At 46.4% G+C, this 27885-nt stretch overlaps 2 protein-coding genes across 2 annotated transcripts in view; both read left to right on the top strand.

The window, feature by feature from the left end:
* Nucleotides 1-27885, top strand: part of LOC136627222 (uncharacterized) — a 140340-nt gene that overhangs the window by 35726 nt on the left and 76729 nt on the right. The window lies entirely within an intron of this gene.
* LOC136626862 (killer cell lectin-like receptor subfamily G member 1) lies at nucleotides 12363-24958 on the top strand. Its single transcript, XM_066601820.1, has 5 exons — nucleotides 12363-12543; nucleotides 17043-17096; nucleotides 19956-20104; nucleotides 20783-20886; nucleotides 24750-24958. The coding sequence occupies exons 1-5, from the start codon at nucleotides 12387-12389 to the stop codon at nucleotides 24859-24861; spliced, it is 576 nt and encodes a 191-aa protein (XP_066457917.1). The 5' UTR covers nucleotides 12363-12386; the 3' UTR covers nucleotides 24862-24958.

The following is a 27885-nucleotide window of genomic DNA, read 5'->3' on the forward strand; positions in this document are numbered from 1 at the left end:
CCATACAACTATTGGGTGTCAAAGTGGCACAAACTTGCGCTGTACACCCTGGAGGTGCTGGCCTGCCCTGCCGCTAGCGTCTTGTCAGAGAGGGTGTTTAGTGCAGCTGGGGGAATCATCACGGATAAGCATACCTGCCGGTCAACTGCCAGCGCCGACATGCTTACACTCATAAGGATGAACAAAGGCTGGATTTCGACAGACTTCTCCACCGGCGGAAAGAAGCGGAACCTAATGATTCTTTTCGCTGCAACAGGAGAAAAATGCATCCTCTATCACCACAAAAAAGGAGGAATTAGCCTCGTCAATCCCTCTCGGATATTATTACTCCTCCTTCTAAAACAGCATGTCATCACGTTAAACTGCCAATTTTTCTGCAGCCCTAAAGGCTCTGTTTAAAAGTTTTTACAATTTTTACAGTTTCAAAAGTTTTTATACTTTAACTAAAACCAACAGCGAGCTGTATCTTTAAAAAATGTTTATGGGTTTCACCTGCCCTCGCTGTTGAGCAATTTTTCAGGCCCTTGCCTATACTGTTATCTAACTAATTTTTCCAGCCTTCGCCTACACTCTTGGTAACCAATTTTTTTCAGGTGTTCGCCTATACGCTTGGTACACCAATGTTTCAGAAGTTCGCCTACACTCTTGCTACATAAATGTTACAGGGGTCCTCCTATACACTTGCTACTGAAAGGTTTGAGGGATTCGCCTATACTCTTAATACAGAAATGTTACTGGGGTCCACCTATACTCTTGCTACATAAATGTTACTGGGGTCCACCTATACTCTTGCTACATAAATGTTACTGGGGTCCACCTATACTCTTGCTACAGAAATGTTACTGGGATCCGCCTATACACTTGCTACTGAAAGGTTTGAGGGGTTCGCCTGTACACTTGCTACTAAAAAATAGTATGTAACATAGTAACATAGTTTGTAAGGCCGAATGAATACAATGTCCATCCAGTCCAGCTCGCTCATCCTCCTATGTTGTTGATCCAGAGGAAGGCAAAAACCCCAAGGGGCAGGAGCCAATTAGCCCTTTTGGGGGAAAAATTCCTTCCTGACTCCCTAATGGCAATCAGACTAATCCCTGGATCAACCCCTAATAGTTCCCACCTGCCTGTATACCCGGATTAACAATTAATCTAAGATTTATATCCTGTAATATCCTTCCGCTCCAGAAAGACATCTAGGCCCTCATAAACTCCTCTATGGATTTTGCCATCACCATATCCTCAGGCAGAGAGTTCCACAGTCTCACTGCTCTTACAGTAAAGAACCCCTTTCTATGTTGGTGATGAAACCTGCTTTCTTCTAGACGTAGCAGATGCCCTCTTGTTACAGTCGCAGTCCTGGGTATAAAAAGATCATGGGAGAGATCCTTGTGGGCCGAGGTCCTGGGCGGGGTGAAACTCTGCCATGTTTGGGCACTCTGATTTCTTCATGTGTAATACTTTCTTTGAGTTTCATGGGGTCGCCTAGGCTGTGGGTGCACAAAGATTTCCCATTGTGGTGTTTTAGCTATCTGGCATAAATACACTGAATGACTTGGGTAGGGTGCAGAGTGCCACCTCCTCCTCCTGCTTGGGGTCTGGGGATCAGCGCTGGTCGACATGTATTTGCTCTCATGTTACCACAGTTATCTGAGACACTGGTTTAGACCAATCAAACGAAGCGTAACTGAATTAAGGAGACGTTCACAGCTGTACTAGCATCCAAGACTGCTTTATGCCCACGATTGCTAAGAGTGTGAGCAGAGGCCGAAGTCAAGGGGGAAGGGGGGATGCAACTGTGCCAGGTTTGGCCTGTGAAACTTTTTTGGGGTTCATCCAGTCTTTGGAGCGATGAAAGCAACTGTAACTGATTTAATGAGACATTCACAGCTGTACTAGCATCCGAGTCTACTTTATGCCCACGATTGCTGAGGTTATGTGCAGAGGCCGAGGTCCTGGGCGGGGAGAAACTCTGCCATGTTTGGGCACTGTAATTGCTTCATGTTTAATACTGTCTTTGGGTTTCATGGGCTTGCCTATGCTGTGGGTGCACAAAGATTTGCCATTGCAGTGTTTTAGCTATCTTCCACAAATACACTGAATGACTTGGGTTGGGTGCAGAAGGCTTTCCCATTGCGGTGTTCAGCTATCTGACACCTACACAGAATGAAGTGTATGGGGACACATGGGTTTCCCATTGCTATGTAACTCACAGTACCTTGGGTCACACAAGGTGGAGGCTGGGGCCGAGCCTGACCCTGGCCCACTCACGTGCTTCCCACACAGAGTATTGCGAGTCCTACCTCGGTCATGGTTTCTCTGGCTTATTATGTCACCTCCTCCTCCTCGGGGTTTAGGGATCAGCGTTGGTCGGCATGTATTATCTCTCATGCTACAAGTTACCACAGTTATCCAAGATACTGGATTGGAGCGTTCACAGGAAGCGTTAGTGATTTCATGAGACTTTCACAGGGTCACTATATACCTGTGGTGGTTACTTTTGTGACATCTCCTGCTTCAAACCAATCTTTGGTGTTAGTATGCACTGCTGCATTGTGGAGATGTGTAGAAGTGCTGCACCTGAGTCGCCTTTATGCCCACGTTTGCGGCTCCTGACAATTTTGTGACGAAGGTGGCACGGGATTGGAATGATGATTGTACGTCAATTTATCATCAATTCTCAACAGCATTGTGGGCTATCGCCCACACTTTCAAAGTGTGTGCCTGCGGTTCCTCCTCATCGCAGATGCATTTATAAATCGACATCAGGGTGGTGTGGCTGTGAAGCGAGTGTGTGGCATGAGGGCAGCTGAAAGCTGTGCAGGGAAAGTTTTGCGTGTGCTGTGGACGCAGGGTCGTGCGGAGGGGGAGGGGGGGTTGGACAGCAATGCCAGCATGTAACCCAGGAGAAGAGGCAGCGGTGTGACCCGCAGGCAGTGATCGTTTTTGGTTGCAGGTAGTGTGGTGCTTAGCTATGATGTGCCAGTGCGTGTGCCATGCTAATGAGGGTTTGTCCGAAGTAAATTGTTAGGGGGGTGACCGCCAGGCTCTTGCCCCCATTTTTGCTTAATAGTGAGACCTGGGAGCCTGAGATGCAGCCATGCATGCTGCCCCTGCCCTTTCCTATCCATTTCTGTGGTGTTTCCATGACTTTCGGATGTTTTCTGGTGTTTCACAAGCCATGACCTATGCGGAGCATTGGTCCCATACACAAATGCTTGAGTCGCCCGTTGACTTCAATGGGGTTAATTACTTAAAATGAGCTCTCGAGCATTGCAAAAAGTTTGACTCGAGTACCGAGCACCCGAGCATTTCGGTGCTCGCTCATCTCTAGTGGGAGGCGATCTATTTAGCTTCTCCTAGTGCATGAATGCCTACTGACTATCAGCATGTCCTTTTATATACGTTTGGCGTCGCTGCAGGCACGCAGGACAGTGCTGTTTAGCTGAAGGGTGTCTGAATTACATTATGGTCTCACTGTGATCAGGGGAGCATCAGATCCCTTCATGTTATCATCAGACACATTCACTGCTGTATGTTTTATGGACATAATGTCCAGTATTATTTACTGATGCAGACAGTACGGCAGCCATTGTCATCAGATAGTCCAGTCCTGCATTCAGATGTAATATGTCTGCCAGCTGGATACAAGAGGCAGCAGACTGGCAGTGGTAACGGACGGGCACAGTGTCTCATTGGCATCATGCTGTAAGTTAGGCGGGTAAAATCCCTTTATCTGTTTAGGTTAGCAGGGAAGCCACCCGTCAACGCGGTTCTTGTGGCTGATTCATCAGGATGGCTGTGCTGCCTAAAGAATGATTATCGTTGCTTCAATGCTACAACTGGCATATATGAGAAGCTCATGATTTCCTAGTCGGTAGCTTTCCGAACAGAAATTTAGCTTGAAGGCCTTTTATGTCCCATTGCCCACTTGTAAAGCCCTTGAGCGTCCAAAACCAAAGAAAACCCCCACAAATGACCCCATTTTGAAAACTAGACTCCTTACCGAATTTATCTAGGGGTGTGCTGCGAATTTTGACCCCACAGTTTTTGAATGAATTCAAGCAGAGCAAAAGGAAAAAAATTATGAGTTTCGTTTTTTGGCAATTCTGTCATTTTAAAAACAGAATTTTTTGTACAGCACACACATGAATGAAGACTTACACCCCAAAATGGATCCCCCCATTTCTCCTGTCTTCAGAAATATGCCCATTGTTTCCCTAATCTTATGCCTGGATGCACAACGGGGCCCAAAATGTAAGGAGTTGTCGGTGGCTTTCAGAACAGAAATTTAGCATGAAGGTGATTTAGGCCCCATTGCCCACTTGTAGAGCCCTTGAGCAGCCAAAACGACAGAGAACCCCAACAAATGACCCCATTTTGAAAACTAGACCCCTTAACGAATTTATCTAGGGGTGTACTGTGTATTTTTACCATGCAATTTTTGAATAAATCTAAGCAAAGCAGTAGGAAAAAAATTACGATTTTCATTTTTTTGGCAGTTGTATCAATTTAAAAACAGTTTTTTTTGTACAGTGTACATAAGAATAAAGACTTTCACCCCAAAATGGATACCCCTGTTTGTCCTGTGTTCAGAGACATACCCGTTGTGGCCCTAATCTACTTACAGGACACATGGCAAGCCCTATAATGGTAGGAACACCCATTGGATTTCAGGGTAGAACTGAATAAATTCCAGGCCCCATTGCCCACTTGTAGAGCCATTGAGCGGCCAAAACGATAAAGAACCCCCACAAATGACCCCATTTTGAAAACTAGACCCCTTAACAAATTCATGTACTGTGTATTTTGACCCCACAGTATTTGAATGAATCTAAGCAAAGCAGTAGGAAAAAATTGCGATGTTCATTTTTTTGGCAATTCTGTCACTTTAAAACCAGTCTTTTTTGTACAGTGTATATAGAAATGAAGACGTTCACCCCAAAATGGATACCCCCGTTTGTCCCGTGTTCAGAAACATACCCATTGTGGCCCTAATCTACTTACAGGACACATGGCAAGGCCTGTAATGGAGGGAACACCAGTTGGATGGCAGGGCACAACTGAATAAATTCCAGGCCTCATTGCTCACTTGTGTGGGAAAAAAAAATTGGCTTCCTAAATATCCCCCCTTACCCCCCCCCCCCCCCCCCCACCACCACCCTCCACGCCCTTTTTGGCATTCCCCCAAATCTTACATAAAAGTATTAATGTGAACTGTGTTTTTTTTTTCGAAGACAGGGGTAATTAAGAGGGCTGGTTGGGATGGGTACATCGGGCAATAAAACCTGGTATCCCCCCTCCTCTCATGCTTTTTGTGGGGTATTTCTGACCTCAGTGCTAAGGATGGGGTGTAAGGCTGGGTTCACACTGGGCGGATTTGGCGCGGAAATCCCGTTCGAAATTTCTCTGCGGCAAATCCGCCTGTGGCCGCTAATCCTGAGCTTAGCCAGCCATGTGGATGAGATTTCTCAGAAATCTCGTCCACACGGGACGGCAAACCCATCCCACTTCTTCCGCTGTGGCCGGGCTCTCCTCTATGGAATCCGTAATTCCTATCCGGTCATGTGAGACCGGCCTAAGGTAGATCGCTACCTTTTTATCACATGACCGGCGATCGCTCAACAAGGTCACTGCTCCAGGCTCTCGGCGGCCGTTGGTCGCTGGGAGCAAGGAGACTTTAGCTTTCCTGGGCTCCCCGCCTCCTGCGCAAGTGTCCAGCATTTTGCCGGCGGTCGCATGCGCAGAATGTCGGGAAGGTCCACGGAGGAGGAACTCGTCAGGATTCAAATATGGAGGCCTCAGGTAAAAAGTTTCATCTCCTCTCACCGATCGCATTGGTGAGGGGAGATGAAACCAACTTTTTTTAACTTTTACGTGATCGCAATTATTGGATAACGGCGAACACGTGACCAGGAACCACTCACCGCGGCCCCCCCGTGAAATCTCCAGGCTCTTAGCTAAGTTTTGTAGCCAAGAGCAGGGAGATTTTAAAATATCCTGGCAATCCACGACTTTTGCGCATGCGTCTGCCGCTTTGGCGACGGCCGCGTACGCAGAAGCTGTGGTAAGGTCTGCAGATAAATCCGGGGGCCTTAAGTACGTAATTCCATCCTCCCTCACAGATATGATCTGTGAGGTGAGATGAAATGTAAGCATTTTAAACTTTTTTTTTTACTTTTTCTAACTTTTTTTTTTTTTACTTTTTAAAAACTTTTTTACACTTTAAATGATGACTGTTATCTATTGGACATCAGTGATCACATCCTGGGTGACATCCCTCTGCTCCTGGCTACACATGGCAGCCAGGAGCAGAGCGATTTTAAATTTCCCTGGTCCTGAGCCTCCCTGTGCACGCGCCCGATGATTGACATCGGGCGCGCATGAGCAGAAGGGGACTCAGGTCCCGGCTCGCCGCGGTCCCCGGGGACATCTCCTGGTTCCCGGCTAACTTCAGGAGCCAGGAAATTTAAAATTTGCCCGGGTTCCCGGCCTTCTGCGCATGCGCGTGACGTCACTCGTCTGGCACGCATGCGCAGAAGAGCCGCGCCGGGTCCCGGAAGACCCTTTCACCGCGGGAGACTTTGGGGAAGCCGGGTAAGTACTTTCAGCTGCCCTGATGAATCCGATCCATCGGGGCAGCTGAATCTTAAACTTTTTAAACTTTTTTTTTACTTTATTGCGATCGGCGCTATCCATTAGATAGCGCCAATCGCAATGCCGGGGGGGGGGGGGGGGGGGGGACTGCCTGCAGCCCGGGATGAAAGCTCCATGCTGTCGGCTACCTGCGGGCACCGACAGCATGGAGCTGTTACGTCCAGAGCCTGAGCGGCTTTAATCTGAAGAGGATGCATAAATGTACGTCCTCTAGGATTAAAGCCCACTCAGGCAGGATGTAGTTTCCCGATGGGGCCGTCACTAAGGGGTTAAGAGGGACTAGATGTCTTTCTGGAGCGGAAGGATATTACAGGATATAAATCTTAGGTTAATTGTTAATCCGGGTATACAGGCAGGTAGAAACTATTAGGGGTTGATCCAGGGAACAGTCTGATTGCCATTAGGGAGTCAGGAAAGAATTTTTCCCCAAAAGGGCAAATTGGCTCCTGCCTCCTGGGGTTTTTGCCTTCCTCTGGATCAACAACACAGGAGGATAAACAGGCTGGACTAGATGGACATCGTCTTCATTCGGCCTTACAAACTATGTTACTATGTATGTTTTCCGTATATTATCCATACAGATATATACAGCCACCACTAGGGGGAGCTCACTACATACAGATATATATATATACAGCCACCACTAGGAGGAGCTCCCTGCATATAGATATATACAGCCACCACTAGGGGGAGCTTCCTGCACACATATATATATACAGCCACAACTAGGGGGAGCTCACTGTATATAGATTGTAGCCGTGCATTACACTGACTGACCTGCAGAGTTAGCTAGTCAGGCATTCTAATACCTGCAAGAGGGAAAGAGAGGGTTAATACCCTAGCTGTAGCAGGGGTTGGTTACAAAAGAGGCAGCTGTGCAGGAAGCAGGGAGAGAGGACCAGTAGGACCAGGCCTAGCAGAGGCCAGATTCCGACAGGGGCGACAACCCTGGACTCACAGCCAAGTGGGGTGCATACGGACTCCTGAAAGGTTTCTACACATGTGGTGAGTCATTTTCATGTGCAAGAGGTCGGCGATCCGCAGGCAAATGTACCCCAACTTGCTACAAGATAAATACAGCCACCACTAGGGCTAGCTCACGACATACAGATATATACAGCCACCACTAGGGGGAGCTCACTACATACAGATATATACAGCCACCACTAGAGGGAGCTCACTACCTACAGATATATACAGCCACCACTAGGGGGAGCTCACTACCTACAGATATATACAGCCACCACTAGGAGGAGCTCACTACATACACATATATACAGCCACCACTAGGCGGAGTTCACTACATACAGATATATACAGCCACCACTAGGGGGAGCCCACTACATACAGATATATACAGCCACCACTAGGGGGAGCTCACTACATACAGATATATACAGCCACCACTAGGGGGAGCTCACTACATACAGATATATAAAGCCACCACTAGGGGGAGCTCCCTACATACAGATATATACAGCCACCACTAGGGAGAACTCACTACATATAGATATGTATACAGCCACCACTAGGGAGAGCTCACTACATACAGATATATATAGCCACCACTAGGGGGAGCTCACTACATACAAATATACACAGCCACTACTAGCGGGAGCTCACTACATACAGATATATACAGCCACCACTAGAGGGAACTCTCTACATACAGATATATACAGCCACCACTAGGGGGAGTTCACTACCTACAGATATATACAGCCACCACTAGGGGGAGTTCACTACCTGCAGATATATACAGCCACCACTAGGGGGAGTTCACTACCTACAGATATTTACAGCCACCACTAGGGGGAGTTCACTACCTACAGATATATACAGCCACCACTAGGGGGAGATCACTACCTACAGATATATACAGCCACCACTAGGGGGAGCTTACTACATACAGTTATATACAGCCACCACTAGGTGGAGCTCACTACATACAGATATATACAGCCACCACTAGGGGGAGCTCACTACATACAGTTAAATACAGCCACCACTAGGTGGAGCTCACTACATACAGATATATACAGCCACCACTAGGGGGAGCTTCCTGCACGCAGATATATACAGCCACCACTAGGGGGAGCTCACTGTATATAGATTGTAGCCGTGCATTACACTGACTGACCTGCAGAGTTAGCTAGTCAGGCATTCTAATACCGGCAAGAGGGAAAGAGAGGGTTAATACCCTAGTTGTAGCAAGAATTGTTTACAAAAGAGGCAGCTGTGCAGGAAGCAGGGAGAGAGGACCAGTGCAGCAGAGGCCAGATTCCGACAGGGGCGACAACCCTGGACTCACAGCCAAGTGGGGTGCATACGGACTCCTGAGAGGTTTCTACACATGTGGTGAGTCATTTTCATGTGCAAGAGGTCGGCGATCCGCAGGCAAATGTACCCCAACTTGCTACAAGATATATACAGCCACCACTAGGGCAAGCTCACGACATACAGATATAAACAGCCACCACTAGGGGGAGCTCACTACATAGAGATATATACAGCCACCACTAGGGGGAGTTCACTACATAGGGATATGTACAGCCACCACTAGGGGGAGCTTACTGCATACAGTTATATACAGCCACCACTAGGTGGAGCTCACTACATACAGATATATACAGCCACCACTAGGGGTGTGAGGGTATATATATATATATTGCCATATGTGTTTTTTATGCTTTTATACCTATATGCAAGTTTTATTCAATTCCAAATGAGAAAAACTTAAACGTTGCCTTACATCAGATATGCCAAGGCTTTGCAAGAGATGTCCTAGAAATTCAGAGAAAACCACCGAACCAGACGCAAGGACGCATGTACTTGGCTGTTTTCCCAGAAGCCCATATCAAGATGTTCAACCATGTACATAATTTTCACTGTCTCAGTCCGCAAATCCGGACTGCCCATATATGGTTATGAGCCCATCACCCCCTAGTGGTGAGAGGGCAGAGGGTATAAGATCTCATGTAATCTGTAATAAACTGCGCAGTTTTTTCTCCCGTGTGAGGAGCTAGACCAGACTCCTGTGTGTGGTGTATCTTCTTACGGCCGGCAACGGGGCAAGTGGGGTGGGCCGGATTGGTGTTGCACTTAGAATTTTAACCCTCATAGGGGGAGCTCACTACATACAGTTATATACAGCCACAACTAGGTGGAGCTCACTACATACAGATATATACAGCCACGACTAGGGGGAGCTCACTACATACAGATATGTATACAGCCACCACTAGGGGGAGCTCACTACAGACAGATATATACAGCCACCACTAGGGGGAGCTCACTACATACAGATATATACAGCCACCACTAGGGGGAGCTCACTACATACAGATATATACAGCCACTACTAGGGGGAGCTCACTACATACAGATATATACAGCCACCACTAGGGGGAGCTCACTACATACCGATATATACAGCCACGACTACGGGAAGCTCTGTAGCTTATCTATCTATGACTAGGGGGAGCTCACTTCATACACTTGTTTGTATATATAGCCACCACTAGGTGGAGCTCAATACATACACTTGTGTATATATAGCCACCACTAGGGGGAGCTCACTACATACACTTGTGTATATATAGCCACCACTAGGGGGAGCTCACTGCATACATATATATACAGCCACCACTAGGGGGAGCTCACTACATGCATATATATACAGCCCCCACTAGTGGGAGCTCAATACATACATGTATATACAGCCCCCACTAGTGGGAGCTCAATACATACATGTATATACAGCCACCACTAGGGGAGCTCACTACATACATGTATATATAGCCACCACTAGGGGGAGCTCACTATATACATGTATATACAGCCACCACTAGGGGGAGCTCACTACATACAGATATATACAGCCACTACTAGAGGGAGCTCACTACACACAGATATATACAGCCACCACTAGGGGTAGCTCACTACATACAGATATATACAAGCACCACTAGCAGGCGCTCATACAGATGTACACGGCTCCCATTGAACTTCATAATGAATCTGTCTCCTTGAGCTCCTGCTGCTACATTCATGTCACAGAGAAATGCCTTCCTCCCGTGTTCTGTGCCTCGTCTTCCTCACTCGTCTGATCACATCTTTCTCTTGCCAGGTGTTTGCCGTAAAGCCTCTCCGTGGACGCATATGGTGGATTTCCCGGAGAACTTCACAGAGATCTCAGTGAACAGTTCTGTGGTCGTCTCCTGTCAGACGGGATATAGGGAGAAGAATATCACACTGCAGTGTCGGGAGGAGTCCGGGCAGTTCCTCCTGTCCCCAGCGGATGGCGATCATTGTACTGGTGAGGGCGGACTCAGGAGCTTTAATACTTTCTAGCATTTTATGCCTTTTTATAAACCTATCACCTCCTGCTGCCAAACTTAAGGGAAGCAGAGACACTCCGTTATAGTAGGGCTCTACAGGTGACACGCAGAAGGGTAACCACCATTCTTTACATTGCAGGCTGCACCCGGAGTACTAGTAGTTTACAGCCTATGACAACTATAATTGTGCTTCAGTTTGGAGCTTATTTAATATTTTATTTACAACATCAAGATAAAAGACAGATGTAGAAACAATTCCGTCTGCCTGCACCCACCACTAGAGGGAGCTCCCTGTATACAGCTAAATACAGCTACCCCTAGGTGAAGCTCCATGTATACAGATAAATAGAAGTACTATTAGGGGAGCTCACTGATTGCAGATATGTACAGCCACCGCTAACGTGAGCTCACTGTATACAGAAATATACAGCTATCACTAGGAGGAGCTCACTACATACAAATATATACAGACACCACTAGGTGGAGCTCACTACATACAGATATATATATAGCCACCACTAGGGGGAGCTGACTACATACAGATATATACATCCACCACTAGAGGGAGCTCACTACATACGGATATATACATCCACCACTAGAGGGAGCTCACTACATACGGATATATACAGCCACCACTAGGGGGAGCTCACTACATACAGATATATACAGCCACCACTAGGAGGAGCTCACTACATACAGATATATACAGCCACCGCTAGGGGGAGGTCACTACATACAGATATATACAGCCACCACTAGGGGGAGCTCACTACATACACTTGTGTATATATAGCCACCACTAGGGGGAGCTCACTGCATACATATATATACAGCCACCACTAGGGGGAGCTCACTACATGCATATATATATACAGCCCCCACTAGTGGGAGCTCAATACATACATGTATATACAGCCCCCACTAGTGGGAGCTGAATACATACATGTATATACAGCCACCACTAGGGGAGCTCACTACATACATGTATATACAGCCACCACTAGGGGGAGCTCACTATATACATGTATATACAGTCACCACTAGGGGGAGCTCACTACATACAGATATATACAGCCACTACTAGAGGGAGCTCACTACACACAGATATATACAGCCACCACTAACAGGCGCTCATACAGATATATACAGCCACCACTAGGGGTAGCTCACTACATACAGATATATACAAGCACCACTAGCAGGCGCTCATACAGATGTACACGGCTCCCATTGAACTTCATAATGAATCTGTCTCCTTGAGCTCCTGCTGCTACATTCATGTCACAGAGAAATGCCTTCCTCCTGTGTTTTGTGCCTCGTCTTCCTCCCTCGTCTGCTCACTTCTTTCTCTTGCCAGGTGTTTGCCGTAAAGCCTCTCCGTGGACGCATATGGTGGATTTCCCAGAGAACTTCACAGAGATCTCAGTGAACAGTTCTGTGGTCGTCTCCTGTCAGCAGGGATATAGGGAGAAGAATATCACACTGCAGTGTCGGGAGGAGTCCGGGCAGTTCCTCCTGTCCCCAGCGGATGGCGATCATTGTACTGGTGAGGGCGGACTCAGGAGCTTTAATACTTTCTAGCATTTTATGCCTTTTTATAAACCTATCACCTCCTGCTGCCAAACTTAAGGGAAGCAGAGACACTCCGTTATAGTAGGGCTCTATAGGTGACACGCAGAAGGGTAACCACCATTCTTTACATTGCAGGCTGCACCCGGAGTACTAGTAGTTTACAGCCTATGACAACTATAATTGTGCTTCAGTTTGGAGCTTATTTAATATTTTATTTACAACATCAAGATAAAAGACAGATGTAGAAACAATTCCGTCTGCCTGCACCCACCACTAGAGGGAGCTCCCTGTATACAGCTAAATACAGCTACCCCTAGGTGAAGCTCCATGTATACAGATAAATAGAAGTACTATTAGGGGAGCTCACTGATTGCAGATATGTACAGCCACCGCTAACGTGAGCTCGCTGTATACAGAAATATACAGCTATCACTAGGAGGAGCTCACTACATACAAATATATACAGACACCACTAGGAGGAGCTCACTACATACAGATATATATATAGCCACCACTAGGGGGAGCTCACTACATACAGATATGTACAGCCACTACTAGGGGGAGCTCACTACATACAGATATATCTACAGCCACCACTAGGAGGAGCTCACTACATACACATATATACAGCCACCACTAGGGGGAGTTCACTACCTACAGATATATACAGCCACCACTAGGGGGAGTTCACTACCTACAGATATATACAGCCACCACTAGGGGGAGTTCACTACCTACAGATATATACAGCCACCACTAGGAGGAGCTCACTACATACAGATATATACAGCCACCACTAGGGGGAGTTCACTACCTACAGATATATATAGCCACCACTAGGGGGAGCTCACTACATACAAATATATACAGACACCACTAGGTGGAGCTCACTACATACAGATATATATATAGCCACCACTAGGGGGAGCTCACTACATACAGATATATACATCCACCACTAGAGGGAGCTCACTACATACGGATATATACATCCACCACTAGAGGGAGCTCACTACATACGGATATATACAGCCACCACTAGGGGGAGCTCACTACATACAGATATATACAGTCACCACTAGGAGGAGCTCACTACATACAGATATATACAGCCACCGCTAGGGGGAGGTCACTACATACAGATATATACAGCCACCACTAGGGGGAGCTCACTACATACAAATATATACAGACACCACTAGGTGGAGCTCACTACATACAGATATATACAGACGCCACTAGGGGGAGCTCACTACATACAGATATATACAGCCACCACTAGGAGGAGCTCACTACATACAGATATATACAGCCACCGCTAGGGGGAGGTCACTACATACAGAAATATACAGCTATCACTAGGAGGAGCTCACTACATACAAATATATACAGACACCACTAGGTGGAGCTCACTACATACAGATATATATATAGCCACCACTAGGGGGAGCTCACTACATACAGATATATACATCCACCACTAGAGGGAGCTCACTACATACGGATATATACATCCACCACTAGAGGGAGCTCACTACATACGGATATATACAGCCACCACTAGGGGGAGCTCACTACATACAGATATATACAGCCACCACTAGGAGGAGCTCACTACATACAGATATATACAGCCACCGCTAGGGGGAGGTCACTACATACAGATATATACAGCCACCACTAGGGGGAGCTCACTACATACAAATATATACAGACACCACTAGGTGGAGCTCACTACATACAGATATATACAGACGCCACTAGGGGGAGCTCACTACATACAGATATATACAGTCACCACCAGGGGGAGCTCACTACATACAGATATATACAGCCACCACTAGGAGGAGCTCACTACATACAGATATATACAGCCAGCACTAGGGGGAGCTCCCTACATACAGATATATACAGCCACCACTAGGAGGAGCTCACTCGATACAGATATATACAGCCACCACTAGGAGGAGCTCACTACATACAGATATATACATGCACCACTAGGGGGAGCTCACTACATACAGATATATACAGACGCCACTAGGGGGAGCTCACTACATACAGATATATACAGCCACCACTTGGGGGAGCTCACTACATACAGATATATACAGCCACCACTAGGGGGAGCTCACTACATACAGATATATACAGCCACCACTAGGGGGAGCTCACTACATACAGATATATACAGCCACCTCTAGGGGGAGCTCACTACATACAGATATATACAGCCACCACTTGGGGGAGCTCACTACATACAGATATATACAGCCACCACTAGGGGGAGCTCACTACATACAGATATATACAGCCACCACTAGGGGGAGCTCACTACATACAGATATATACAGCCACCACTAGGGGGAGCTCACTACATACAGATATATACAGCCACCACTAGGGGGAGCTCACTACATACAGATATATACAGCCACCACTTGGGGGAGCTCACTACATACAGATATATACAGCCACCACTAGGGGAGCTCACTTCATACAGATATATACAGCCACCACTAGGGGGAGCTCACTACATACAGATATATACAGCCACCGCTAGGGATGTGGACCTTACTTTTGCTGCCTCAGCGTCTGCATGGGCGAGGACAGCCATTTCTTTTATTGAAGACCTGCTAGAGCAGCTTGCTCGTGACCTGGTCTTATAGGAGGATGCCTGGCTAGTAGACATTGTGTGCCTGTTTGCTGGCTGCTTAATGTCTCTGTGCAGACTCAGTCCAGGTAGGAACGGACTTCAGCTTGGCTTAGATCGTGCTGCGTTTACTTGGGGCTGCACTCGTGTTTCTTGTGACTGGATGGCAGCCGCTGGAATCTTGTACATAAGACCGCGTGGCTGATGGCGGCTCCGTCTAGTCCGATCCACCATCGCTGGTGCCTAGCATCTGTTTTACTGTTCTGTCTTACACGGTCACACGGTGCGCAGTCCGACATTCAGCTTAACCATTTCTGTCTCCCAAATACATAGACTGTTCCTATTAATCTGACAGGTTTATTGGCTAACAGATCGTAGCATACAAGCGTGCGTTCGGTGCGATTGGTAAAAGAGATACTTTTACAAGGATAGTGGGATTTGAAGAGGAGAGTGCAGAAGGCCGGTCTGTTCTCTGACCTGAAGCTGGAAGTTCCTCCTTCCCACAATGCCTTGCAAACTACCCATAATACATTAGTCTTCATGACAGAAAACCAAGGTGTCATACATTTTAACCACTGCTAGATGGTGCTGTAACCTCTCTACACCTATAATGGGCTGCTATGTTACTTCGATCTCCGCTGGGCAGTACAGCACCATTGTCCTGTCTTCTCCATTATCTTTTCTGCCCCCCCCCCCCCTTCTCCTTTGGTTTCTCTTCTTCATTGTCCTATGTGCTCCATTGTTCCCTGTTCGCCATTGTCTTCTCTTGTCAGTTATTCCCTCTTCTCCATTGTTCTCTAGGCTGCATTCTCTGCTCTATTGTCCCCTTTTCACCATTTTTGTCTATTGCCCTCTGTGCTCCATTGTCCCATCTTCTATATTGTCCTTTCATCTATTATTTTCTCTTCTCCATTGACCCCTTTTCTCCCTTGTCCTCTCTTCCTTATTGTCCTCTCTGCTCCTTTGTGCTTCCTTGTCCTTTCGCCTTTGGTCTCTCTTTTACATTGCGGTTTGTGCTCCATTATTCCCTCTTTGCCAATGTCGTCTTCGGATTATTCTCTGCTCTATTGTCCCCTCTTCTCCATTGTTCTCTAGGCTGCATGTTCTTTGCCTCACTGTCCTCTTTTCACCATTGCCTTCTATTGCCCTCTCTGCTTCATTGTCCCCTCTTCTCCATTATTTTCTCGGCTCCACTTCTCTATGCTGCACTTTCCTCCATCGTCCCTTTTTCCACATTGTCCCCTTTGTTGTCCTCTCTGCTCCATTGTTCTCTTTGCACAATTTTCCTCTCTGATCATTTTTTCTCCATTGTCCCCTCTTCTCCATTATTTTCTCGGCTCCACTTCTCTATGCTGCACTTTCCTCCATTGTCCCTTTTTCCACATTGTCCCCTTTGTTGTCCTCTCTGCTCCATTGTTCTCTTTGCTCCATTTTCCTCTCTGATCATTTTTTCTCCATTGTCTCCTCTCTTCTTCATTCTACTCTTTGCATTCTTAGCCTGTCTTGTCCATTGTCCTTGGTTCTCCATTCTCCTCTCTGCTCCATTGTCCATTCTTCCAGTTGTCCTCTCTTCTATGTTGCTGTCTCTGCCCCATTGTCCTCTCTTGTCCATTGTCCTTGGTTCTTCATTCTCCTCTCTGCTCCATTGTCCATTCTTCCAGTTGTCCTCTCTTCTACATTGCTGTCTCTGCCCCATTGTCCTCTCTTGTCCATTGCTTTCTCTTCCACTGAGGGTTGTTTGTTTCTGGGATTCTCGTTACTGTCTATCCTATGTGGTTCCCGCTGTGGACGTGCATTTGTGATGACTCTCTCATTTTCAGGTTCGGGAGACTCCTCCAAGTCTGGTTATATATTAGGACCATCATCGACAGCAGGTACAGTCCACATGAACACCCCTAGACATGATGACCAGAAAGACGAGTTGCAGTATAATGTAGTCTGGTGACATTCCTGACAATGTTGATAGGCTTATTATATTTGCAGGAAGCGGCGGGGCCTCATTATGCTGTCAGTGCTTTGTGTGGGACACTTATAACATCTGGGGCAACCTGCCTGGTCTAATACTGTGGGCATCACTAATAGACTGTAAACCTGTATGGTGCAATCCCCGTATCTGGGTGCCTAGCACCCTATACAAGCCCCATCTATGAGTAGGTATAATATTAACTAGTCCCCAATGTATGTTGGGTGAGAGAGGTTATTCATCAGTATTTTGGCCCTATGCCCCTCCCCCATGTGGTATCTTACCTTTCTGTATGCGGCTGGTATGTAGTATCTGTACCAGCCTTAGTACCTCTGTATCAGTAAGTATGAGCTCTTTCTGTGATGAGACATCTAGTATTATTCCACCATTGTATGACTGAAACCTACAACTGTTACCAGACCTTATATGACTCATGCCAGAAAGTAACTGCACCCTTAGTTATCTCACCAACCATCTAACCTAATGTGCTAAAACTAGTAACACAGATAAACCTGCACTGGCTTCTTTATTGAGTAGCATGTTGGACCTCCTTTGGCCTTCAGAACTGCAGCAATGCATCATAATGTCCATCGACCGGTATCAGAAGACCCGTTGGGCACCAAGAAAACCTTCCCCGTATCATGACTGCACCTCCACCTGCCTGATAAGATGGGGATTATGGATTCATGCCGCTTGCACCAAATTCTGACCTCCATCAGCAACAGAAGTCTGGCTCCTTCTGACCTGGAGAGGTTTTCCCGCTGCTCAGTGATACACGTTTTGCGCTCTTTTGCCCGCTGGAGTCTTTCTGTTCCTCTTAGCCACAATGGCGCTGGAACCAAAGCCAGGAAGGCAGACTCTTCAGGAGTTCCAGCTTCTTTACTATATATCGATACATACGAGCCCAGTGGGATCATATCCTAAGACTGAACTCCAGACCAAAGGATACAATCCACACCCAGACATTCCTCATCTAAAGCCAGACTGGTTACATTACACCAGTGTTACACCGGCGCAGAACTCTTTAACCCTACAATTGCTGTCTCCTCTCCTGCCCTTGAATAGGCATACAGCACCCACCAGCTTACCTGCATTAACTCTTTCACATAGAAATCTCAGCCACCACAATAATGGCGCTGGAACTGGTCATCTGCTGTTATACCATCCGTGCGGAGGAACGTCGAGTTGTACGTTCGGACTCGTTAGTTGGAGCTCCAGCGTTGTATTCAGCTGACTGTGCAGCCTGTTGGTCAGAACGATTCCTGACATCCTCCTCCGACCCCTTTCAGTGATGAGTTGTTCCCGTCCATAGGATCCCCTCTTGCAGGATGTTTTCCTCGATCGCGCCATTCTCTGTATACTCTTCACACCATTACACAAGAACCCCCCCTCCCCCCCCCCCCCCCCGCGGTTGATGGTGAGACCGCGGCTTGTCTAGCACTGATGACCGGCCTCGTTGGAAGTTGCTCCGGTCGCTGGATTTTCCCATCTAATGTGGATTCACACTGAAACTGATCCGCAGAAAACTGGTCACATGATTTTATGCCGCACTCCGGGGTCACGGGGAGAATTACCATACAGGGGGCGCCAATCGTGAGAAGGCCGGGGGCTTTAATATAAGGCTGGGAGCTTTAATAAGGAGCCAGGAACTCTAATAATGGGCAATAAGCTCTTATAAAGGGTCTGAGAGCTCTAATAGAGGGGCCAGCCAGTGTGGGCCACCACAAATCCCACAAGATGGGAGGAAACAGGTTGCTAAAGTCTTCCAGTCTGGAGGGGCACATTAAAATCTTTGAGGCTCTGGGAAGCGCAGTGACATCCATTATCTTCACTTGGAGAAAACTTGGAGTAGCATTGACTCTTCCCTGGAGCCGAAATGACTGTAAGGAACCGGAGACATCTCACCCAGGAAGAGACCAACATCCTCTGGAGCCTCAGCTGAGGTCAGTGCTCAGGACTCTGTAGTGATGAGAGGACGGCTGGCCTCATACCGGTAATACCCCCCGGAGGACACTGAGCCATGTGGAGTACATTTGTGAAGAACATTCAACATGCACATTATCCCTCACATCAATATCTGAAGCTCTCCTGAAAGGGTGCAGGCAAATCCCTCCACACATCTATGAGAATTCGGTGAAAAGTGGCCCAGTAGGGTTACTGCAGTCATTGAGGACAAAGGCGGCCAACACTGAATTGACAAATGTGAATAAAATCCAATTTCATCAGCTGCTGTGTGCATTCCAATACTCCTGTCACTAATGTAGGACGCAAGACTCAGCATGTGTGCTGTCAGTAGAGATAAGCGAGCATACTCGCTAAGGCTAACCCGCTCGTCTTTAAAGATTCGGCTGTGGGCGCGGGTGAAAGGTGAGTTGCGGCGGTGAGGAGGGGGGAGCGGGGGGGCGGATGTGATCTCCCTTCCGTTCCTTCCCGTTCTCCCCAGCCGCTCCCTGCTGGCACCCAAATGTTTAGAGACGAGCGGGCAGGTACTCGAATACTCGCTCAAGTAGTTAGCCTTAGCGAGTATGCTCGCTCATGTCTAGCCATCAGTCCAGTTTACACCAGTAACACCATCATCCATCCATCACACATGGTGGAGTGGTTGAGAGGACGGGACAAAACACTCTGCCTTCTTATAGTCTCCACCTACAGTCATTGAGTATTTATGCCCTTTGAGGGGACAACTGGAAGGGGAAAATACTTTATCATACTGTTGTAAATAATTGTTCATTAGATGGAATGATCATTTGCCGATTTCGGTCTTCTGCAGCCTCGTCCTCTCCATGCCCAGATCCCTGGATACTTATCACAAACAAGTGCTATCTCTTCTCCGAAAACAAAAAGACCCGGAGAGCGAGCGAAGAAGACTGCGAGAAGCGCGGCTCCAGACTGGCGACTGTGAAGGAGGGAACAATACTGGTCAGTCATAGGGTTACCCAGGGCCCAGAGGGTAGATAATGGAGGACGGGTCAGATTGTTTTTTTTGAAGATGGGGGAGGGGCAGTTGGTTGGTTTAGATGCTTCCATATAACATTTGGGTATGTGATATGGTGGGTAGGGGTGAATAGTAATAGAATGGGTCCAGGGATGAAGCTAGATATTTCAGCTCATCCCACATTGCAGTACCAAGATCACTAGTGGCGTCTCCCACCAAATACGGATGTAGAGGCGGCACTTGGTTCTGGGAGTTGAGGAGCACTTTGTCTTCTTTCATCCCAATTCCCTACTCTTCAGCCCTGGTAATCCAGAAGTCTGCACTTCTTAAACAATTTTGATGCTGCAGGGGGCACTGTTCTAGCTGCTGGGCTCTTTCCACACGTGCCGGACATTGCATCACCTCTGTAAAGATGCCCATAAACATTCATTGTTGACCAAGAGTTTTTCCTACCAAGTCCTCCATACACACCTGTGGAAAGGAGACGCCCACCCCATTCTCCTCTAGCAGCAGCTTACCTCCCGCTGGTAGAAAGGGTTAGACACGTAGAATTCTTCATTTCCTTCAGCATCCGGTACTGTGACGGAGTTGGCCCCATACAAATTAGTGAGATCGGCAGGTTCGTCTAATGACAAGGTCCTCTTAATGTCTCCATAATACAGAAGCTGGTGGCCATCACAGAGCAGGAGTTCTGGATTGGACTTGAAGCACTTGGAAGTCATCACCGTGGAGGGTGGTCAGGACGATGGGCTGATGGAAGCACGGTGTAAGTAAAACCAACCTCTATCCCAACCCCAAAAATTGTATAAAATGTCTGTCTAATGCAGATAAAAGAAAACAGGGATCAGCGCCTACTCACACAAAACAAATTTCAAAATTGTGAGATACTCTTTAGCACTCACCTGGTGCTCGGCCAAACCTCCTACCTAAAAGGTCGACCGGCACCTTGTATCCTGGCTGGCTTATAACGTCCCTGGAGTCCCGAATCCGATCACCGGAGAGCGCCACTGGGGTTACAGCCGTGGTTGGACTGTTTGCATGTCTATTCGTACTTAAAAGAAAAAAAATTACCCCCGCGCTCGTGGGTTCCAGCAACAATAAAGGACGCAGTGTCCGTGAGATAACTTTAAAGGGGTTGTCCCGCGGCAGCAAGTGGGTCTATACACTTCTGTATGGCCATAATAATGCACTTTGTAATGTACATTGTGCATTAATTATGAGCCATACAGAAGTTATAAAAAGTTTTTCACTTACCTGCTCCGCTGCTGGCGTCCTCGTCTCCATGGAGCCCGCCTAATTTTCGCCGTCTAAAATGGTCTAATGGCCAAATTAGACGCGCTTGCGCAGTCCGGGTCTTCTGCTTTCTTCAATGGGGCTCCGTGTAGCTCCGTGTAGCTCCGCCCCGTCACGTGCCGATTCCAGCCAATCAGGAGGCTGGAATCGGCAATGGACCTCACAGAAGAGCTGCGGTCCACGGAGGAAGAGGATCCCGGCGGCCATCTTCACCGGTAAGTATAGAAGTCACCGGAGCGCGGGGATTAAGGTAAGCGCTAAGCGTTTTTTTTTTTTACGTCCCTGCATCGGGGTTGTCTTGCGCCGAACGGGGGGGGGGGGGGGGGGGGGTTGAAGAAAAAAGCCCGTTTCGGCGCGGGACAACCCCTTTAAATCATTTATTCCTTAGGTTGCGTTTTATGTTATATTTATGATTAGCTAATCTTGCACGTATTGCGTTTTTTGTTCTCCCGATGTATTTTAAAACCGCACTCACATTCCAATAATTATATGATGTGAGTGCTGTTGCAGTTTAATCTGTTTTTATATTGGACAATGACCTCTTCCCCTTCCATAGCTAACGATAAATACAACATAAAACGCGGCTATAATAAACATAGTGTATCAAGACATTTCGCCGAGCAACACAAATGTCAATCCGGGACTTTAAAGATCCCTCCATTAGAACAAATAATTAGCAAATCAATGAATGAATTAAAACGCAAGGAGATGTTCTGGATCTACAAACTCCAGACCCTCCAACCATCCGGGCTTAATGAGGTGTTGGAGAAGATTTAAATAGAAGTGAATAAACAGAGTAGCATGATGAAATTGATAATGGTGAAGGGTTAATATATAATCATTGGGTATAAAATTGTAATAATTGTTGGGAATACATTGAATTGGGAATGTTAATAGTATATAAGACAATATATATATATATTATTAGTTTTTATAATGTATTTAGATTTTTAGGATAATTATAGATTAATATTTAAAAATGTTGATTTTAAAGTGATGGAGGTTTTTAGGAATAACAACATATATATATATACACTTTTGGGTAGAATAATAATGCATCATTATATAAGACGCATAATAGTAAAATCGGGAATATACATGTATTTTATTTTAATTGCATAGAGTAGAAAATTTTCATTTTACAAACATTTATAGTTATAATTATGTTTATAACGACATTGTAAAAATTATAATATGATAATGAACAGTATATGTGCAAATACGGAGATTTTAAATGGAATGAAATGCCGGTTTTTATGAATGGGCACATTGTAGTAGAATGTGAAGCGTCCCATGACTTGTGAATGACTAACGAGACACGTAATTATGACGTGTGATTCCACGTGATGCAAGAAACGGCTCCGACCGGCGGCGTCCGTGGATTAATGCGAGTCTAATTATGTTATATAAATGTGTATTGTGTCAGTTAATTGTATGCCTGAAGAGAGCGGGTTATCCCGCAGAAACGCGTAGCAACCTAAGGAATAAATGATTTAAAGTTATCTCACGGACACTGCGTCCTTTATTGTTGCTGGAACCCACGAGCGCGGGGGGAATTTTTTTCTTTTAAGGACGAATGTCTAATGCAGATATCATGGTTCCCTCAGTAATGTTTACTTCTCTGGGTGAGGCAGCAGAGACCCCATCACTACCCCGTGTGACAGATGTAGGATGGTCTTACTGGTACATGCTGAATCTACAGCAGATGTAATTGTTAGGATTAGCAGGAATTCTGCTGGTTTGTCATCTTCTATTAGTATATTGTTCAGTCAGTTACTGTGTAACTGTCCCACAGTGGATCTACCCGAGTGGGTCAGCTGACCACATTGCTTCAGCTTAGCCTTGCCTCATTTGTAGAGGAGTTCCTGACTCATTAGCCTTTTTTAAAATATATTTTTTGGCTTCTGCAGGTGTTACTGGTTATAGTGTAATCTATGTGTGTTCAATCCAGCAGTGTTTGTACTCTTAGGCCTCCTGCAGATGGCAGAGGTGGATCCCGCTGCAAGAATTCTTGCAGCGGGATGTGAGCTGTGCCCCTGCAGTGACCCCTGTGGCTCACCTCCTCCCTACGTCTACCCGCTCTTGTATGTGCCGATTGCTACCCAGCCCGCAGATGCGCAGAGTGGAGCCGTGCGCCACCAGTGACGTTTCTGTGTGGGCCTCTACTAATGTCACACAGAGATAGGACATGCTGCGATTTGTTTACTGCGCGTGTTTTCGCGCAATCAAATCGTGGCTGTCTGCATAGGATAACATTATCTAATGCAATCCTATGGCAGCTGGCACAGGTGGAATTTCTGTGGGAAATCTCGCCGTGTGCAGGAGGCCTTATAGTAGCTTGTTCCTAGTAGTTGAGCTTTGTTTCTTTTTATTATAGTCTTGTTACTACGGTATTAAGTCTGACTCTTGCTAAAGCTTGTTTGTTGTCATGCTCATTCTCTGTTTATATCTATCTTGCCTTGCTTCTTAGTTCTGCTCCATTTGGTTTTCTTCTTTCTCAGGATCAGGGTTTCAGATAGGGTGTCCTTTAGGGATACACAGGGACAGTGGTGTCTGATGTTAGGGTCAGCATCAAATTTTGATTCGGGCAAGACGTAGGGATAACTAGAGTTAGCGACAGCATCAGTTATTGACAGATTGTTATGGTCACCTATCAGTAAGTCCCTAGTTTTGCATTTTTCTTACCCCCTAATGTTGATATGTGCTTATTATTGCTTATTTGACTGTCCAGTTGATAGATAATTCTGCTGTACTGTACATTCTGGGAGTATCTGAGTACTGGGTGACAGTACCTGGGAAAGGTGACTGCTATAGATAAAGTGAAGTTCTGTTGTCTTGTGTCCAGCCAATGTCACTACAATAATGAGGCCTGTTTTATACATATAGCTCCACTTCTGACCTCTCCATCCCTAGACCATTCTCCATACAACTCAAGGGTCATGCAGAGTAATATTAGAGGTTGAGCCAAGCAGTGATGTTCCTCCTATCACTCCCATTATTGTGAAGTCCTTACCACGGTCCTCAGCTAAGGTTATAGAGGTCTCTGGAGGCCCTCCAGGAAGGTTCTCTCACTTTACAGATAAAATGGCTCTAGGTTTTTGCAGTAATTCTGTAAGTCCATTCTTTGAAGATCCACATCTGGTACAGGTCTTCTAGGTTCCTTGGGAGACCAGAGTCTTTGAAAAAAACTATGCATCATCCAGACTGGAAGATTCCAACCCCTTGTGTTTCTCTACTCTCCTGAAATCATTTGTGATCATGTTATAGGCTCTTCTTTTATGACTTCATCGTGTCTATATTAACCTGATGAGCACCTCTGACTCTTGTCTTACCTAGGAATGTCACTGAAGAAACGGGAACTTGTGCAAAGATCAAAAGTAAACTCAGCTTACACAACTGTATGGAAGAGCTGCACTGGATCTGTGAGCGGGATGTAACAGCTCCATGAGGACACCATATCATTATGGAGAACACCTTCCATGCTTCATTGTAGATGCCATCAATAGTCCATGGTGTATATCTTCCAATGTGTCCTCCCCCCTCCCCCCCCCCCCCCCAATACCAGAGATCACACATGGGCCAGAGCATACGATATCTTGTTCACCACATGACCAGGGTACATATAGCTTCCAACCTGTCCCCACTCCTTGTGGTTGAGAAGTGGAGCTTGAAACTTTGTGAAACCTTTAGAAATTTCCATATTTCTGGTCATATTTGACCTAAACCAACATCCGATTTTCCCACAAGTCATAAACATAGCTAAAGAGAACCAAATCAAACAAACCAAAAATACTAGACTTGTTCCTTTATGTATTGAAGAAAATGATCCAAAAATATGTGAACTTTTGCTTTTAGTATCTGGTGTGACCCCCTTGTGCAGCATCTAACTGTTTCCAGTAATTGTGGCTTAGTCCTGCACATCAGCTGCTCCTCCGTACAGAACGGCTTCAGCTCTGCTATGCTGGTAGGTTTCCTCCCAGGGACTGCTTCTGACAGCTTCTTCCACAACATTTCTGAAGGATTAAGGTCAGGACTTTGACTTGCCAATTCCAAAACTGTAACTCAAGTCCTCCTCCAACAGAACAGTTAAAGAGGAATCGTCTGCTTTAAGTCTTTGTCTTGCTACATTGCCCCTGTTCTCTGAGATTTGACTCACGGATGTCCTGACATTTTCATGAAGAACTTGCTGATAGAATTCATTTATCCATCAATGATGGCGATCGTCCTGGCCCAGAAGCTGCAAAACGGGCACAGACCACGATACCACCACCGTCGGGTGCCACAGATTTTGGTCCCATCCATCCACAAGACAACGAGCCGAAGCACACAAGTCCTCCTACAAAAGAATGGTTAAAGGGGAATAAAGTTACAGTTTTTTGGAAGAACCCGACACAAGCAGTCCATGGGAGGGAACCCACCAACATAGCAGAGCTGAAGCCGATCTGTACGGAGGAGCGGCTGAGCTGATGTGCAGGACTAATCCACAATTACTGGATATGCTTAGATGCAGCTATTGCAGCACAAGGGGGTCACAGCAGGTAGTGGAAGTAAAGGTTCACTTATTTCTGGATCATTTTCCTTAGCACATAAATGAACAAGCCTAATATTTGTGACTCATTTGTTTGGTTCTCTTGATCTATGTTTAGGATTTATGGTAAAATCAGATGTAGTTTTAGGTCAAATATAACTGGGAATAGGGAAAGCGCTGAAGGGTTCACAAACATTCAAGCACCATTGTATGCGGTATTCTGAAATCAACAGAGTTTCACAAAAAACACACTTAGAAGTTGGATTCACCTGAGATCTTGGAGCTCTCAAGTCAAAGGGGTGGGGTGTGGCGGGTCTCCCTGCCCACTTCATCGATACTGACAGCCCTCTCCCTCCATGCTGACAGCCCTCTCCCTCCATACTGACAGTCCTCTCCTTATATCTAAGCAGGGAGAGGAGTTGTCACTCTTGATGTTGGCACGGCAAACTCCTTTTACTCAAGAGATCCAAGATGGGTGCAGAGTCAAACTTCTAAACAGGCTTCTTCTGAACCAAAGCAGCATTTGGAATAAAACATACATGGGCCGAATGGGCATACCTGTTCCGGGTTCATGCTGCCCGTGGTCCGGATACTATAACCTGCTCTCAGGGTCACTTGAAATGGGATCAGCTGGGCAGTTGGAAAAACAGCTTAAAAAAAAAAAAAAAGACTGGGCCGCCTTCACATTTGTGCTGGAACCTCCGTTCAGAAGTACTGTTGCAGATCCGGCACAAAATACCAGACGGCTGAGCAGAAACCAAATGGAGCCCATGATAGTCAACTGGGTTTGTTCGGTTCTGTCGTAAGATGGACCCGTTTGGCCAGTAGATTCCCCTTTCCTGCTTCCTGAATGGAGCAAGAAAATGGAATCCCCGCTGCAGATGTGAAAGCTGTTTTAGTTCTGGTTAGGCGCTATTCTTCATATTTGTGTGATGGGGCAGACTGGGCCGACTGGAAGGATTTTCCTTTTGTAGCGGTTATTTTTTGATGCTCCCGTTAGTTATTGTTTGCTCATGCAGAATTGTGACTGTTTTCTGTTGTGCCTTCATGCTTTTTACAATAAAAATAACTGCCAGATTCAAATATTGACGACGCCTCCTCAGGTCATCACTAACCAATCAGTGGGTGGCTGAAGCTCAGGACCCTGCCAATCGGATGTTCGAAGTGACCACGGCCCTCAGCCGAGCGCTGCCACCTCTTCTCGAACTAGCATCATCACGTTCTTCTGTCATGTGACCTCAGCAGTCTCATTCAGGGCGAGCACCCACTGGCGATTGCGTTTTCCGCGGGAAAAAAACGCAGCGTTTTCGCGGCGTTTTCATTAATTTCCATTGACATTCATGGGTGCATTAGGAGAAAAATAAGGACACATATGCAACTGACAGTTCCTATGTTAAAAACGCAAACGCAAAAAAAACGCCAGTGGACAGGAACACATGTTATCTCTATGCCTGTGCAGGAAAAACGCAAAACGCAGGTAAAAAAACGCCAGTGGGTGCTCGCCCTCAAGTAGATAAAACGCAGCTGCTAAATCAGTTGCTGCCGCATGGCGCTGTGCCTTGTCTGCAGCCTCTTCCTAGAGCTGACTGGTAGGAGTCCCGAGCAGCAGACCCCTGTTTTTTCTTTTATGATAAGACATCCTGAGCCAGGAAACTGTTACTGAAGTCGTAAGACTCAAACCAGTCATTGTTCTCTGTCTGATGAAGGGGCCTCTGTGTGCCAAAAGCTGGCTTTGACTAATAAAAGGGATCACCTCTATAATAAAGCCATGACCTCTGTAATACTTGTTTTATACAACTACATGTACAGAAGAATCAGAGTGGAAGCTCCCATGTCCGTTCGATGTGCAATGTTGGATCCTTAACTAGTGATTAGAGATGAGCGAGCACACTGGTCTGAGCTTGATGCTCGCTCGAGTATTAGGGTACTCGAGATGCTCGTTAC

The sequence above is a fragment of the Eleutherodactylus coqui genome, chromosome 5 (genome assembly GCF_035609145.1).
Source record: "Eleutherodactylus coqui strain aEleCoq1 chromosome 5, aEleCoq1.hap1, whole genome shotgun sequence".
Taxonomy (NCBI): Eukaryota; Metazoa; Chordata; class Amphibia; order Anura; family Eleutherodactylidae; genus Eleutherodactylus; species Eleutherodactylus coqui.

Coding starts and splice junctions, on each gene's coding strand:
- LOC136626862 (XM_066601820.1), top strand. CDS start 12,387: ATGGTGGATTTCCCAGAGAACTTCACAGAGATCTCAGTGAACAGTTCT. Junction 17,097..19,955: donor AGGACCATCATCGACAGCAG/GTACAGTCCACA, acceptor GGTCTTCTGCAG/CCTCGTCCTCTCCATGCCCA. Junction 20,887..24,749: donor TGGGCTGATGGAAGCACGGT/GTAAGTAAAACC, acceptor TGTCTTACCTAG/GAATGTCACTGAAGAAACGG.